Source organism: Leucopleurus acutus (assembly GCF_964270905.1).
Source record: "Leucopleurus acutus genome assembly, chromosome: 9".
Taxonomy (NCBI): Eukaryota; Metazoa; Chordata; class Mammalia; order Artiodactyla; family Delphinidae; genus Leucopleurus; species Leucopleurus acutus.
Genome location: NC_139144.1, coordinates 12,577,448 through 12,593,460, shown reverse-complemented (window position 1 = coordinate 12,593,460; position 16,013 = coordinate 12,577,448). Strand labels below are relative to the sequence as shown.

The window sequence follows — 16,013 nt, the reverse complement described above, 5'->3', positions numbered from 1 at the left end:
CCTGACAACCCACTGCAGGAGACACTACTTAGCAACGTGCAGACCCCCTTTTCAGACCCGTCACGCGTCCCGGTAGGGACCGGCCGGACGACTCCCGGCCGCAGCCTGGGCATCCGCACTGCTCCCCCAAGAACGCGCCAAGAGCAACGAGGCCACAACTCTGTGACGTCAAGACCCCGCTCACGAGTTAGGGGCGGTCCCTCTCCTCCCAGGGCGGGGCGGCGTGCTGACGCCGCACGCCGGGGCGGGGCCGAGAGTTTGGTGCCCCGGAGTGGGGTGTCGGCGCCTCATTCGGGTGGAGCTGAGTCGGAGACAGGTAGGCTCGGGCTGCAGCCGGGCTCGGCCGGATTTGGGAGGCTCCGCGCCGGTCGGGCAGGAGGCGGGGGTCGCGGCAGGGGGCAAGGCCGCCGCGCCTTCGTTGCGGCCGGTACCCCGGTGACAGGGAGTGAAGCTGGCTGGAGCGGGGCTGACGGGGGGAGGTGGGTGGGACGGGGCCTGACAGACGGGCGTGGCAGCCAATGGCGCGGCGGGCGTCTCCTGGCGGGCGGAGATTGGCGGGTGCGGGCGTGCGCAGAGGTCGCGCGGGGCGCGGAGCGGCGCTCCATTGGCTGTAGCGGGCAGGGGGGTGGGCCGCACGGCGGATGTGAGGGAATGGGCGCCGCGGCGCGGGTGACCCCCAAGGTCGAGGAGGCGTCACGTGGGAGTCGCCCGGCAGTGTCCTCTCCACACCCGGACGGATGGAAGGGTGGCACGCCCTTGGAAGAAACGGCTGCGAATTGTGGGCAGTCCTCCCTTTCCAGAGCGCGGAGACGCTGGTCGGCTTCTGTCCGGGCTGATCCTTTGCTCCTGGGGTGAACCCTTGAGGAACGGATTACCCCGCAGTACCCCCACTTCTTCAGTACCCCACCGTACTAATCCTCCCTGTGTTCCTTGGGGTGACTCCCTTGAGGAGCGGATTACCCCTCAGTATCCTCTGTGTTCAGTACCCGCTATATCCATCCTCCCTGCCCTTTCCTGGGGTGAACCCTTGAGTGGATTACCCCGCAGCATTTACCTTAGGTCAGTATCTCTACTGTACTCAGGACGCACCGTACCCATTCTCTCTGTGCTCCTCAGCGTGACGCCCCTGATGAGTGGATTACTTTGCCGCAGCATACCGTACTCAGTACCTATATACTCAGGATCCCTCCATACTCAGCACCCTCGGTACCCATCCTCTCTGTGAGCTCTTTGGGGTGACACCCTGGATGAGTAGAATACCCTGCGGTACCCTACCGTGCACGGTACGCCACCATACTCCTCTTTCTTCCAGGGGTTTGATAGCTCATGTTGAGATGAAGTGCATTTCCTCGAGGAACACACTAGTGTACCTTTTCCCTTTTACCTGATGTCGGTGTAAGTTGGGTACCGAGACTTAGTAGAAAACCGGTGGCGAGAGACGAGTAGATAAGAAACTGCTTTCTCTGCTTTTCGCCCAGAACAGATGACTCAGGCCTGAGGTGTGAACTCTGTCCTGGGGTTTCTCTGCGCCTTGTTCTGCAGTCCTGCGCCTTGAAGCAGGGACTAGAGGCCCACTTCCAGGTACACTGCTCTGAGCACCTTTAGGATGAATCACCTGGGATGAAGCCTTGTTTGCACTGTGTCAGGACGTGCAGCAGTCCAACCGCGCAGATTTTTGTGTAAGACCTGCGCGGTATGAAAGTATATAATACTATTCTAGCTTTGCATATTAGCTGAGGACTAGCTCTTGAAAGTTGGAGAAATATCAGAGTATCCTGATTATATTTTTGAGAGCAGTTTCCAAGTTTCGAGTATTTTTTTTTTCCTTAACAGCTTTATTGAGATACAATTCATGTATCATACAATTCACTCTTTCAAGTATGCAGTTCAGTGGTTTGTAGTATATTTACAGTATGCAACCATCACCAAATTTCAGCACGTGAGATCCGGGATCCAGCCCCGCGCCCCCTGCAGTGGAAGCACAGAGTCTTAACCACTGGACTGCTGGGGAAGTCCCAAAATTCAGTTACTTTTAAAGACTAACTTTAATTTCAGAAATATGAATTTCTTTTGATTTCATTTAAATTTGAATGCACAGTTTATTAAATGTGAAATATTTACCGTGTTTATTACCTGTAGATCTTGCATATACATCTATGTGTTTCACATCTGCTTTTAATCAGTCCTACTCCTCACTGCCCCATTTGACGGAAGTACTGTATCGTCTCCATTAAAATTTTAGGTCGTTTTATTTTGGGATAATTGTACAATTATTGAGAAATTTATTTTAGAATGGTATAATTTTGAGAAATTGTACATGCAAATCTATTATATGCAGTTATAACAGATGGTACAGAGAGGTCTCAGTGTTCCTTTACCCACTTTTCTCAAATGATAACATTTTACAAAAACTACAGTATTATATCACAACCAGGTATTGACATTGATAACAGTCAAAATGGAGAACATTTCTATCACCACAAGCATCCCTCCTGTTACCTTTTTATGGCCATACCCACTTCCATCCTGCTTCCAATTCCTTAGCTTCTGGCAACCACTAATCTGTTTTCCATTTCTGTAATTTTGGCGTGTCAGGAGTGTTACATAAGGAGACTCATACAGTAAGTAACCTTTTGGGGTTGGCTTTTTTAATTTAAGTGTAATTCTCTGAAAATGCATGCAGGTTGTTGTCTTATGTCAGCATTTTGTTCCTTTTTATGCGTCCAGGCTATTGATGTACCACAGTTGGTTTAACTCTCCAACCATTGAAGGACGTCTGGATTGTTTCCGTTCTTCGGCTATTAAGCTGTTACAAACATTTATATACAGGTTTTTATGTACGCATAAGTTTTCCTTTCTCTGAGGTAAATGTCCAGGAGTGTAATCACTAGGTCATATGGTGGTTGCATGTTTAGTTTTTTTTTTTTTTTTAGAAATAGACAAACTGTTTTCCAGAGTGACTACCATTTTATATTCCCACCAGTAATGTATTTGTGACCCAGTTTCTGCATATTCTTGCCAGCGTTTGGTGATGTTACCATTTTCTAAAGTTTTAGCCATTCTAATAGATGTGTAGTGATTGTGGTTTTAATTTACATTTCCCTGATGTCTAGTGATATTGAATGTCTTTTCATGTGTTTATTTGCCATGGGTATATCTTCTTCAGTGAAAAACTTCTTCATATCTTTTGCCCATTTTGTAATTGGATCATTTGCCTTTTTTAATGTTTCATTTTGAGAATTTCTTACACATTTTAGTCCTCTCCTGGATATGTGGTTTGCAGATATTTTCTCTAGTCTGTAGCTTGTCTTTTCATCATCTTAACAGTATCTTTTGCAGAGCAAAAGCTTTTAATTTTGATCAAGTCCTGTTTATGAATTTTGTCTTTTATGTGTTGTGCTTTTAGCATCAAGTTAAGAACTCTTTGCCTGGCTCTAGTTCCTCTTACATACTATTCTAAAAGTTTTATAGTTTTGTGTTGTACATTTAAATCTATAATCCATTTTGAGTTGATTTCTATATAAGGTGTGAAGTCTAGTTCGAGTGGTTTCTTTCTTTTCTTTTCCTTTCATTCTTTCTTTTTTTTTTCCCTCCCCATATGTATCCAACCAGCAGCATTTGTTGAAAAGACTGTTCTTTCTCCGTTGAATTGCTTTTGCTCTTTTGTCAAAAATCAGTTGGTTGTGCTTGTATGGGTCTGTTCTAGAGTTCTCTGTTCTGTTCCATTGGTCTTTTTGTCTATTTCACCATCAGTACCACAAGTCTTGATTATTGCAACTACATAATAACTCTTGAAATTAAGTAGATTGGTTCTTCCCACTTCATTATCCTTTTTCAAAATTGCTTCAGCTGATCTAATTCCTTCGCCTTCCCATATAAATTTTAGCATAATCTTGCCTATATCTATAAAAATTCTTGCTGGGATTTAGATAGGAATTGTGTTAAAGTTGTTTATCAATTTGGAGATAACTTCTTTACTATGTTCAATCTTCCAATCCTTAAACAAGGTATGTCTATTTATTTAGGTTTTTTCTTTCTTCATCAGTGTTTTCTAGTTTCTAGCATACAAGTCCTACACACGTTTTGTTAGACTGATACTATTTCCTTTAAAAAAATTTTTGTTTTCATGTGTCTGTTGATAGTTTGTAGAAATACAGTTGTTTTTTGGTATATTTATCTTGTATCCTGTGACCCTGCTGAATTCACTTATTAGTTCTATAAGTGTTTTTGTAGATGCCTTGAGATTTTGTCATAGATAATCATGTCATCTGCAAATAGTAGTAGTTTTATGTTTTACTCTCTGATACATATGCTTTTTAGTTCCTTTTCTTGCCTTATTGCTCTGGCTGCAACTCTCAGTGCTACACTGAGTAGTAGGGATGAGAGTGGACATCCTTACATTGCTCCCAGTTTTAAAAAGATGCGTTCAGTCTTTCACCATTAAGTATGTGTTTGCTGTAGACTTTTGTGGATGCTTTATATTAAGTTAAAGTTCCCCTTTATTCCTACTTTTATGAGAGTTTTTATCATGGGTGTTGAATTTTATCAAGTGCTTATCTGCATCTATTGATATGAGCATGTGATTTTTCTTTTCTAGCCTGTCAGTATGGTAGATTACATTGTTTTTTGAATATTGAACTAGCTTACATCCCTGGAAAAAACCCCGTTAGGTCATGGTGTATAATTGCATTTATATATTGCTTAATTCTATTCGCTATATTTTGTCAAGGTTATTTATATGCATCTGTATTCATGAGGAATATGAGTTTAAAGCTTTTTTTTTCCTTTTTCTTTTTTCTATCTTTGTTTGGATTTCATTTCAGCGACATACTAGCTTCATGAAATGAATTGCTAAGTTCTCCTCCTTGTATTTTCTGGAAGAGATTGTGTAGGTTTGGAGTTAATTAATCTTTAAACATTTGATAGGATTCTGTAGTGAAACCATCAGGGCCTGGAAATAACGTTTTCTTTTTTTTTTCTTTCTGCACTGCGTGGCTTGCAGGATCTTAGTTTCCCAACCAGGGATCGAACCCATGCCCCCTGCAGTGGAAGTGCAGAGTCCTAACCACTGGACTGCCAGGGAATTCCCTGGAAATTACTTTTCCAGGAACTTTTAAATTGCATGTGAAATTTCTTTAATAGTTATTTCAAATTGGGTGAGTTGTGGTAGTTTGTACTTTCGTTGAGTTTCTCTGTATCCTTGCTGACCTCGTGTCTAGCTTTTCCATTTCTTGTTGAAAGGGGGGTTGAAGTTTCCAACTATAATTGTAGGTTTGTCTTTTTCTCCTTTCTCTTTTATTGGTTTGATTCACATATTTTGCAATTATGTTGTTTGGTGCGTACACATTTAGAATTGCTATATCCTGTTAGTGGATTAACCGTTTGTCATTAATATCTCTGTGTCTGGTAATTTTCTTTGCTCTGATGTCTACTTTATCTGATAATAATATAGTCCTTCTCCTTTCCTTTGATTAATGTTTTCATGGTATATAATTTTTCATCCTTTCACTTCCAACCTTCCTGTATTGTTACATTTGAAGTTTCTTCTATTATTGGATCCTGTTGTTTTATCCATTCTGCCAATCTCTGTTTTCTAATTGGTGCATTTAGGTCATTTACATAACATATCAAGTAATTATTGATATGTTAGGACTTAAGTCTGCCATTTTATCCTTTATTTCCTTTTTTGTTTTTTGTTCTTCTGCTTTCTTTATCTTGACTTCTTGTGGGTTACTTGAACATATTTTTAAATTCTGCTTTTATTTATATGTAGTGTTTTTGAGTATATCTGTGTAGCTTTTGTAATGGTTGTCTAGGCATTATATATACATAGTTTATCACAGTATACTGGTGTCATCATCTTATCAGTTTGAAGTATAGAAACCATATCTCTGTTTACATCACTTTATCCTACTCCACTTAAAATTGTCTTTTAACACATTTTTGACTGGAGACGTATTATGGCCACAGGCGTTAGTTTCTGCAAAAATCCCCCAGTCAGTAATGTGTTAAATATTTCCTTTACAGACATATCATTAGAACCACATCAGATGTGTTGAAATTTTTGCTTCATCAATCACACATCATTTAGAAGATTTCTAGAGGAAAAGGAAATTATTATTTACCCATACATTGCCTTTCTGTTGTTCTTTCTTTTCTTCATGATGTTGCAAGATTCCTTTTATCATTTACTTTCTGTTTACAGGATTTCCTTAAGCCATTCATTTTGGGTAGGTCTTCTGGCGGCAGATTTTTTTAGTTTTTCTTCATCTAAGAAGATCTTTATTCCCCTTTTGTTCCTGAAGGATACTTTTTCTGGATATAAGATTCTGGATTAACAGTTATTTTCCTTCAACACTTGAAAAGTGTTATGCCACTTTCTCCTGGCCTCCATAGTTTCTGGTGAGAAGTATGCTATTCAAGTTGTTTGTAGTTTTCAAAAGCTTGTGATGGGTCTTGGAGTGGATTTCTTTGGGTTTATTTTGTTTGGGGTTCCCTCAGCTTCTTGAATCTATGGGTTTATGTCTTTTTGCCAAATTTGGGAAGTTTTCAGCCATTATTTGTTTGAATACGTTTTCAGCCCCTTCCTCTTTCTGCTCCTCCTGAGGTTCTGATGACATTTTATATTCAGCATTAGGTCTTTTGTTATAGTCCCACGTGTTCCTGAGGTCCTGTTCTTTTTTTTTCCCCCAGTCTGTTTTCTCCGTTCAGATTGCGAAATTCCTTTCGTTCATGTTTGTCCATGTTCATGTTCACTGTTTCTTCTTTCTTCAGTTTAACCTATCCATCAAATTTTTTATTCTGGTTATTGTAATTTTCAGTTCTGAAATTTCCATTTGGTTCTTCTTTATATCTTCTTTTTCTTTACTGAGGCTTTCTACTTTCATTTGTTCCAAGTATGTTTCTAGTTGCTTGTGGAAGCATTTTGATGCTGGCTCTTTGAAAATCTTTGCCAGATAATTCTAACATCTGTGTCATCTTGGTGTTGGTGAGCTTCCTCTGACACTGCTGGGGGGGTAGGAGGTGCTGCCTGGTTATGGAGGTAGAGGCTCCTCACCTGGCCTCCTTGGTATCTGTGGGTAGGGACTCCTTGTTACTGCTGTGTGGGTGTAATTTCCCAATTACACCTTTGGGATTCCACCCTGCCTGGGAAGGGAAAGGTGCTGCCCTGTTACTGCTGGGCGAGAGTAGAATCCAGGCTCCCTCCTAGATTGTTGGGGTGGGGAGGGTGGCTCATTGTCACCTGGTGGGGATGGAAGTCCCTGATCTCCTCTGACACTACCAGGTGGAGTGGGAGTGGGCCACAGTGTTTCTGTGGGGTTGGTTGCAGTAGAGTTGTTATTGTCTAAAAGTATTCTGTCCTGCTAGGCTGCCCCATTCCTGGTCCTTTGGCCAGAGAGGGCAGGCTTTTACTGCAGCTTTTTTTTTGGTCTACATTAGTTGGTATTTCTGGGTTGCCAGCTTCTTCAGCATCTAGCCTGGACTATATGAGGCAAAAGGAAAACCGAGAACTCAGTGCTCAGTCTTTTGGGGCCCCGAGGCCCCTTTCCAGTCTGTCTCCTCTCCACCTTTCAGAGTCTTTTGTTTTGTTTTGTGTTAAATGAAGCATCTCATGTTTTTAGCTGCATTTAGTGGGAAACAGAAGTCCTGTATGTGCTTTTTAAATTTTTAATAAATATTGACAAGTGTCCTTGCTTTCCATAAAAATTTAATAATTTCTACTTTAACCAACACCTTTAAAAAGTGCCTATTTACCTATACTATACACCACTGCATTCAGGGCACCTTTGGAAACACAGTGCCGGTCTGGGCAGGATGGATCAGTCTTCAGACCCATGCACTGAAGCTTGTTTGGGGTTCCCACTTCAGAGGTGGAAGTCCCCCCCAGCAATCTGGTCAGCTACCCACTCCAAATTTACTTCTGTTTAGTTTTACCTCGGGAACTTCAGCTTTTTAAGACATACCATTAGTTGTGGGGTGGGGTTTTTTTTTTTCTTCTGGTAGATTATAGTTCTTTAGTCATAAAAATACCTAAAAAAAAAAAATTTATTTATTTTTGGCTGTGTTGGCTCTTCATTGCTGTGCGCGGGCTTTCTCTAGTTGCAGTGAGCGAGGGCTACTCTTCGTTGCGATGCGCGGGCTTCTCATTGCAGTGGCTTCTCTTGTTGCGGAGCACGGGCTCTAGGTGCGCGGGCTTCAGGAGTTGTGGCACGCAGCTTCAGTAGTTGTGGCTCACAGGCTCTAGAGAGCAGGCTCAGTAGTTGTGGCGCATGGGCTTAGTTGCTACGCGGCATGTGGGACCTTCCCAGACGAGGGCTCGAACCCGTGTCCCCTGCATTGGCAGGCAGATTCTTAACCACTGCGCCACCAGGGAAGTCCCATAAAAGTACTTTTAAAGTGTGCAAAGTTCTTTCATGTTTGTATCATAATTACAAAAAACATTGAGGGAACAGAAGTGATTGCATCCTTCACTTTATGGCAAAGGAAACGAACACAGATCAAGTGATACATTTAAGGCTCACACAGCAAGGAAGAGTCACTCTGCCTGTTTGCCCTGCAGGCTCAACCACCGTTTCTGTGTAATAACGGCAAAGTACCTTTGTAGTTTGAGTACTCTGCACTACCTCTCAATCCCTCAGTTTATGTTTGATGAGGCATCACAAGTGAAAGACGTTGCATTCTCTTGAGATTCTCAGCCAGTAAAAGAAAATTGGTACTTGTGCTCTCCCTGTACATAATGTCTTTGTATCACTGCTAAAACTAGAATAATGGATTAACAGCGATAGGTATGTAGCAAGCATTGTTTTCTTGATTCATCATGAAAATCTAAATGAGTCCAAAACCAAAAGAAAACAAAAAACAAAAAGTCTCTCAAGGTAAGTTTTTTTAAAATGGTTCTTAGGCAACACACAATGGTAACAATCATTTAATGATGCTTTTCCCTAAAAGACTCATGTCCTGAGAAATGCCCAGGCTGTTTTTGCCTCTTTAATTACTCCTCTGCTAGCCAGCATGAGGGTGGTAGACGTCAGGAGTCAGTTTATCTCCTCATCCTGTGAATGGGGAGGTGGCCTTGGGTAAGGTGTGTGCTGCCTGACTGGGGAATGTCCAGGCACAGATAAACTGTTTTATTTTCCTAAGGGCAGAGCACTGAGCCCTTAAAAACAAATTTTGCTTTGGTTTTTGGGGTTTTTTTAATGTTATTTTTCTCAAATGTATAGATTTATACTTGCATCTTGAAATTAATGGGTTACAGATAGTGTCACTTTGTGTACTTTATTGATAGGGATAGGCTCGTTTATGTTTCTTCTTAGACTTTTTTAAAAACAACTTTATTGAGGGGCTTCCCTGGTGGTCCAGTGGTTGGGACTCCATGCTTCCACTGCAAAGGGGCACGGGTTCGATCCCTGGTTGGGGAACTAGGATCCCGCATGCCGTGTGATGTGGCAAAAAAAATAAAGTTTAGGTTTGGGCAAATCTGTTCACAAACATTTAAAAACAAAAAACTTTATTGAGGTATAATTCATATACTATGCAATTCACCCATTTAAATTGTACAATTTAACATTTTACAGTATATCATAAGGTTGTGAAACCATCAGCATTATCAATAGTTTTAGAACATTTTCATTCCCCGCCCCCCCCAAACAAAAAATAAAACCCATACCCATTAGTTGTTATATCTTATCCTTGCTACCCCCAGTCTTGGGCTTTCTGTCTGTATCAATTTGCCTCTTTTGAACATCTTCACATAAATGAAGTCATACAACATGTGTTTTTTGTGTGTGAATGACTGTTTTCACTTAAAAGTTTCAAAGTTCATCTGTGTTGCAAGAGATATCAACATTTCATTCCTTTACATTGCCTAATACTATTACATGGTATGGCTATACCACACTCTGTATACCCATTGATCAGTTGATGGACATTTGAGTTGTTTCCACTTTTGGGCTCGTATAATGCTGCAGTGAACATCCGTGTGGACGTATGTTTTTGTTTTTCTTGGTTGTATACCTAGGAGTGGAGTTGCTGAGTCATATGGTAATTCTATGTTTAACTTTTTGAGGAACTGCCAAACTGTTTTCCAAAGTGACTGCACCAACTTACATTCCCACCAGAATTGTATGAGGGTTCTAAATTCTTCACGTTCTCTCCAACACTTGCTTGTGTTGATTGTATCTAATCTAGTGGGCATGAAGTGGTATCTTGTTGTGGTTTTGATTTGCATTTTTTTCCCTAATGACTAATGATGTTGAGTATCTTTTAATGTGCTTATTGGTCATTTGTGTGTCTTCTTTGGAAAAATGTCTGTTCGTATCCTTTGGCAATTTTTTAAAAATTAATCAATTTATTTATTTGGCTGCGTCGGGTCCTAGTTGTGGCACGAGGGCTCCTGGTTGTGCTGCATGCGGGGTCTTCCCTGTGGCATGCAGGATCTTTAGTTGTGGCACGCAAACTCTTAGTTGCGTCATGTGGGGTCTAGTTCCCTGACCAGGGATCGAACCTGGGCCCCCCTGCATTGAGAGCGTGGAGTCTTAACCACTGCGCCACCAGGGAAGTCACTTTTGGCAGTTTTTTGATTGGGTTATTTTTATTTTCATTATTGAGTTGTAAGAGTTCTTATCAGCTCTATGATTTGCAAATATTCCTTTTACTCTTAGACTGTCTTCTCTTTTTTGATGTTGTCCTTTGAAGCACGAAAGTTTTTATTTTGTTTAAGTCCAGTTTGTCTATTTTTTTTGTTGTTTGTCCTTCTGGTGTCCTAAGACACGTTGTTTGTCTCAAGGCTATGAAGATTTATTCCATTTTAACTTGGAAGTTATAAAACTTCTAAGAGTCTTACAGTTTTAGCTCTTACATTTAGGTCTTTGATCCATTTTCAGTTAATTTTGTATATGGTGTGAGACAGGGGTCCAAACTTCATTTTTTCACATGTGGATCTCCAGTTGCCCCAGCACTGTCTGTTGAAAAGACTATTCTTTCCCCATTGAGAATTTTTGGCCCCCTTGTCAAGTAGAAATATTGTTCTAAACCACAAGTCAGAACACTTGGACTTCTTGGACAACCCGAAGCTTTCATGAAAGTGTTTGAACAATTCAGTGTTTCTACCAAAAATGGTGCACTATTCATAATGTTGACTCTGGAATTGGAAGGATGGAATCTGACCCTACCAAAATCTGAAATGTATATATACCTGCTGTCTGCTCTGTGGGTCCATAAGATCGTGGATAGAGAACAGCTGTTCCTGGTCTTCCCAGGGTGGAGGCCGGGGATGTTGAGCCATCTGCTGAAGGGCAGGTTTTCCGATGAGTCATCTTAAGGGAAGTTTGAAAATTGCTAGTAACAGTGCTCGGCAGCACTGAGCTATTTGTCAGATTCCGTGACTGTAGATAGCTAGGTAACGTGGTTTGTTTATAGTATCATATTGGAAGGACTGCATTGGGAAGAACACATGAAACGAGCAGTTTTGTGCTTGTCAGTGTGGTGCCTGTTAATTGGGTATCGCAGCAACTGAATAATGACAGTTAATGGTGGTGATGATACTAATGGAGGTGATGATACTGCTGTGTTCTAGGAGAAAACCCCAGCTCAGGGGCCATCGAGTGTTTCAAGCTGCCTAGATAATAATGACATTGGAGGAAAAAAATGAGTGTTTTCCTTTGGATCTGAATTTTTAAAAAAATTAACGTGGAAAGCAGCAGTAGTAGTATTTTTGCCATCAGTGTCTTTCTTTGTCTGCCTGTTAGAGAAAATGGGAGTATAGTTGGAGGTAGGAAGAACTACTGAAGTTACTTAAGGTTAAAAAGAAAAGGAGTTAAGATTGCATTCTATAGCAAAATATAGGCTTGTTCATCTTTAAATTTTAAGGAGGAAGTTTTTGTTTGTTGTTCAGTTTGTTTTTAAAGTACCTGTTCTGCTTTTCCCTTTTGCTGACCTGTCTTTTCTGAGCAGGAGAACAGGCCAGACACTCTGTCAGTGTCCTTTATGCGTATTCTGATCATATTTGGCTTAAGAGGAAGGGTTCGTATAAACTGTGTAGAGGATAGTTTATGTAACATTTATTTCTGGGTAATTCTCAGCATGTCTCAGAGCTTGGATTTCCTTCAGGCAGGAGTGGAGGTGGGGTGTAATTCCAACTTGACAGCCCCGGCACTTGCTTTAAGGCAGATTTAAGGGCAACCATGTGTTAGGCCAGCAGGCACTGTATCTCAGGGCAGAGGGCTGTGGTGAGCCTCGTCCCTGCCCTGGGGCTCCCTTCCCCTCCCACAGCCTCTTTCGCTTTGACTGGAAGGTGCCGGGATCTTTATGTGGAGAGGAACTGCACAGTGTCCTTATCCCTTCCTGACTGGGTCCCTTCCCGGAGGCATCTGGATTCTGACTCATGCTTGGAAGTGGTTCAAGACCCCTCTGGGGACAGTCTAAACTCTTTCATGATCTGGTGGGTGCATCAGCTGCTTTTGTAAAATGGCTAGCGTATATAGAGTTACATACTAGATTTAGTAAAATTACAATCCTCAAACTCAAGATCCATTCAACCTTGGGGGAAAGTTAGACTCAGAAAGGTGACCTGTAAAACAGAAGAGCTAGCGCCTGCCTTCTAGGGAGTTGGTGGGGTTCGTGAAGGATCCTAACATGTCAAGTTGATGACCACAGAGCGCCCCAAGGTAGGTAGACACTTGTGTAGTCACTGCTGCCCGTGCTTCCTCCCACAGAGCCCACTCCCAGTCCCAGGAAACGGGGCTCAGGACCCCTGGCTGTCCAGCCAGTCCACCTCTCTTGCCAGACAAGACGATTCTTGCTCTTCCCCTGTGTTCTGCTCGCCTTTCCACCTCTGTGTCTTTCCTCCTCCTGATTCTTATATTTAGAATGCCTGCCGTTCTGCCTCTCCAGAGCAAAATCCTCCCTGTGCTCCGTCCCTTCCCCAAGCTTTCCCAGCCTCCGGAAAGGAACACCTGGGAGGAGCGGCTTCTCCCATGGAGTTGTGTTGGCATTTTCTGTGCCTCTCAAGCGCTCAGTGCTGTCGCTGTAATTTTTAATTTAAAAATTTTTTTTTCTGCTGCTCAAAGATAAATTATTTGAGGGTGAGCAAAATATTTTTCCAATGTCTCCGTGTTCTCCAGAATACCGTGAGTCCAGCGGGTACTCGGTAGTCTCCGAATAGATTAGAAAGTATCTTTCTCATTTTACAATTATATTAATCTAATCATTCATTAATCTTTGTTGCCTTTGCCTATAGTTGTTTTATATAACGTATAAACTTACAGGGCGTCACATATTTATCATGATATATCGTATCCCTCAAACTAGATTGAAACTTGCAGGGGAAGACCATACCTCTACAGCTGTGTTCTCTCCTCCCCATGTGGAGCACAGGCCCTGTACATAGGAGGTTGGTCAGTTTGTGACCAACCTCATGCTGTGTCGTGCTCTCTGAAGCAGGGCACGCGGCCACAAATGTATTTACAGGGTCTTTCTCCTCCAGCCACAGTCTGCGAGGTTTTCCCCCAGTAGCCTTGGCTGCTACAATGCTCTTTCTAACTTTTCTTTCTTTTTTTGGTGCAGACGGTCGTGAGAGACTTCAGGACAAGAATGTTTCACTTAAGGACTTGTGCTGCTAAGTTGAGGCCGTTGACGGCTTCCCAGACTGTGAAGACATTTTCACAAAACAGACCAGCAGCAGCTAGGACGTTTGGGCAGATCCGGTGCTATACTGCCCCCGTTGCTGCGGAGCCCTTCCTCAGCGGGACTAGTTCGAACTATGTGGAGGAAATGTACTATGCTTGGTTGGAAAACCCCAAAAGTGTACACAAGGTAAGGCTCAGAGGAGCAGGTGTCTTCGTGTGTTTGGAGTCTTGGCCGATGGTGGCTGGCCATCCAGGTAAGTGCATGTGTTCTGAGGACCGTCAAGAAGGAAGGCAGGCAGGTGGCTGGAAGCCCCACCGACCCGAGTTCTCTGCGTCAGCCCAGCTCGGCCGTCACACCAGGCCCAACTGGAACCGCCTTCTCTGGAGGGGCGTGTCCCTCTCTCCGTGTGCGGCGCGCTCAAGGCCTTGCTCCCTGGAACAGCCAACGTGTTAAACCGGCAAGGATGTAGAGGGCACTTGCACCACTCCCAGGCTCTCACCAAGGCTGCTGCAGGATGGTGATGCTGCAGAAAGGAAGCCCACGGAAGGAGAGGCCCCGCAGGAAGCTCCTCTGTCCCGCTGTCCTCGGAACACCTGAAAACCATTTCGTGTGATTTCTGTATAAATGACATTTTAGATCAGTATGTTCACGTTTTTCTCTTGTATTTGAAAGTAAATTCTGTGAAGGCTTCCTTCTAATTTCTCTGTGTTAACCAGTGAGGCTCTTCCTTAGAGCCTCTCTCTTCACACGTTTACTTGATACAGAGCGTGCCTAGTGGGAGAACTTCTTCACAGCATTTTGGCCCGTGATATTTATGGATTTTGATGACTGTTTCTTGGTTTTCAGGTCAGGCAGCTGGCCCAGCAGAAGCTGGAGGGTAGATCCCCAAGTTGCTCAGACTCCTTGTGCCCCATTGCGGGGTGTGTGAAGGAGACAGTATGTGTGAGGTGCTCAGTGTCTGCGCAGAGAAAGTGCCCACCGGAGGCTGGCTGTTGTCACTGTTGATCTGGCTCTTGTGAATTTTGGGGACTTGCTATCTAAAGGCAGCCTGCTTCCATTGGGCCCTTGAGTGTAAGCTTTACCCTTTTACCCTGAAGCACTAGTGACATTTAGATTGGGTACGTTTGACTGCGGGAGCCACCAGTCCCGTTTCATCAGGAATGCCGCCTCTTGGTCTGAACCTCCTTGCCCAGCAACGTTTCCATGGCAACCTGGAAGCTGCATTGCTCCATGAGCAAGATGAGACCTGGTTTCCTGTGGGAGGAGATCTGCGGTATGTTTCCCAAGACTGTAGACAAATGCACTGCCCGGAAAGAAGTGCCTCTGCCTGTGATGTCAGATATTAGCGGTTTCTGAAGACAGTTACTACAAGGTTATCTCTCAAATAAACTTAGCCCAGAGGTTTCAGAATCAGACTTTCATCTTGTGTCCAGGCTGTCCCTTGCCTTCCTTTTCTCAGACGTAACCTCTTTATGGAACCAACCAAGTCTTCTTAAGTTATATTTGGTTTTAGGGAGAATAGCACATGAGTGAGCTATTGCAAGTTAACAGGGATCTAGGTTGGGGAACGTCCGTGTGTGAATGCCTGGTGTCACGGGAATGGGTTGCAGTGGTAAAGCACACTGTGGCTCTGTGGTGCAGAGCTCTGGAAAGTGGGGCTGAAAGCATCACAGTGGCTGTTACCATTATTAGTATTTGTATTAATATCGTTATCGTTATTGCTTTAAAAAAATTGTTTAGGGCTTCCCTGGTGGCGCAGTGGTTGAGAGTCCACCTGCCGATGCAGGGGACACGGGTTCGTGCCCCAGTCTGGGAAGATCCCACATGCCGCAGAGCGGCTAGGCCCGTGAGCCATGGCCGCGGGGCCTGTGCTCCACAACGGGAGAGGCAACAGCAGTGAGAGGCCCGCGTACCACAAAACAACAACAACAACAACAAAAATTGTTTAACAGACTTATTCTGTAGAGCAGTTTTAGGTTTATAGCAAAATTGAGGGGAAGGTACAGAGATTTGCCATGTACCCCCTGCCCCCCACATGCAGTCTCCCCGCCATCAACATCCCCCACCAGAGTTACAACATTTGTTATAATTGATGAACCTACATTGACGTGTCATCATCACCCAAAGCCCATAGCCTACATTAGGGTTCACTCTTGGTGGTGTGCATTCTGTGGTTTTGGACAAATACATAATGCCATGTATCACCATTATAGTATCATAGAGAGTATTTTCACTGCCCTAAAAATGCTCTGTGCTCCACCTATTCTTGAAAAGGATTTTTATCACACGGTGTCGAGGAAGGTAACACTTGGGGGTTCTCAGGCTGCGTGGGAGGGTCACCGTGTCCATCTGTCCCAGGGATGAGGACAGCACAGTGAGAGGACTAC

The 16,013-nt window shown here is 43.3% G+C and overlaps 1 protein-coding gene across 2 annotated transcripts in view; it reads left to right on the top strand.

Annotated features, from left to right (window-relative positions):
- The first annotated feature begins 247 nt into the window (after nucleotides 1-247).
- OGDH (oxoglutarate dehydrogenase) overlaps nucleotides 248-16,013 on the top strand; it is a 76,776-nt gene continuing 61,010 nt past the window's right edge. The window contains exons 1-2 of one of the 2 annotated variants that reach the window (XM_082845986.1): nucleotides 248-316; nucleotides 13,564-13,812. In XM_082845986.1, coding sequence (XP_082702112.1) covers nucleotides 13,591-13,812 — 222 coding nt within the window. In that variant the 5' untranslated portion in view covers nucleotides 248-316; nucleotides 13,564-13,590. Of the gene's footprint in view, nucleotides 317-1,501; nucleotides 1,582-13,563; nucleotides 13,813-16,013 lie in introns of those variants that run through there. The other variant, XM_082845987.1, reaches the window with a different exon arrangement.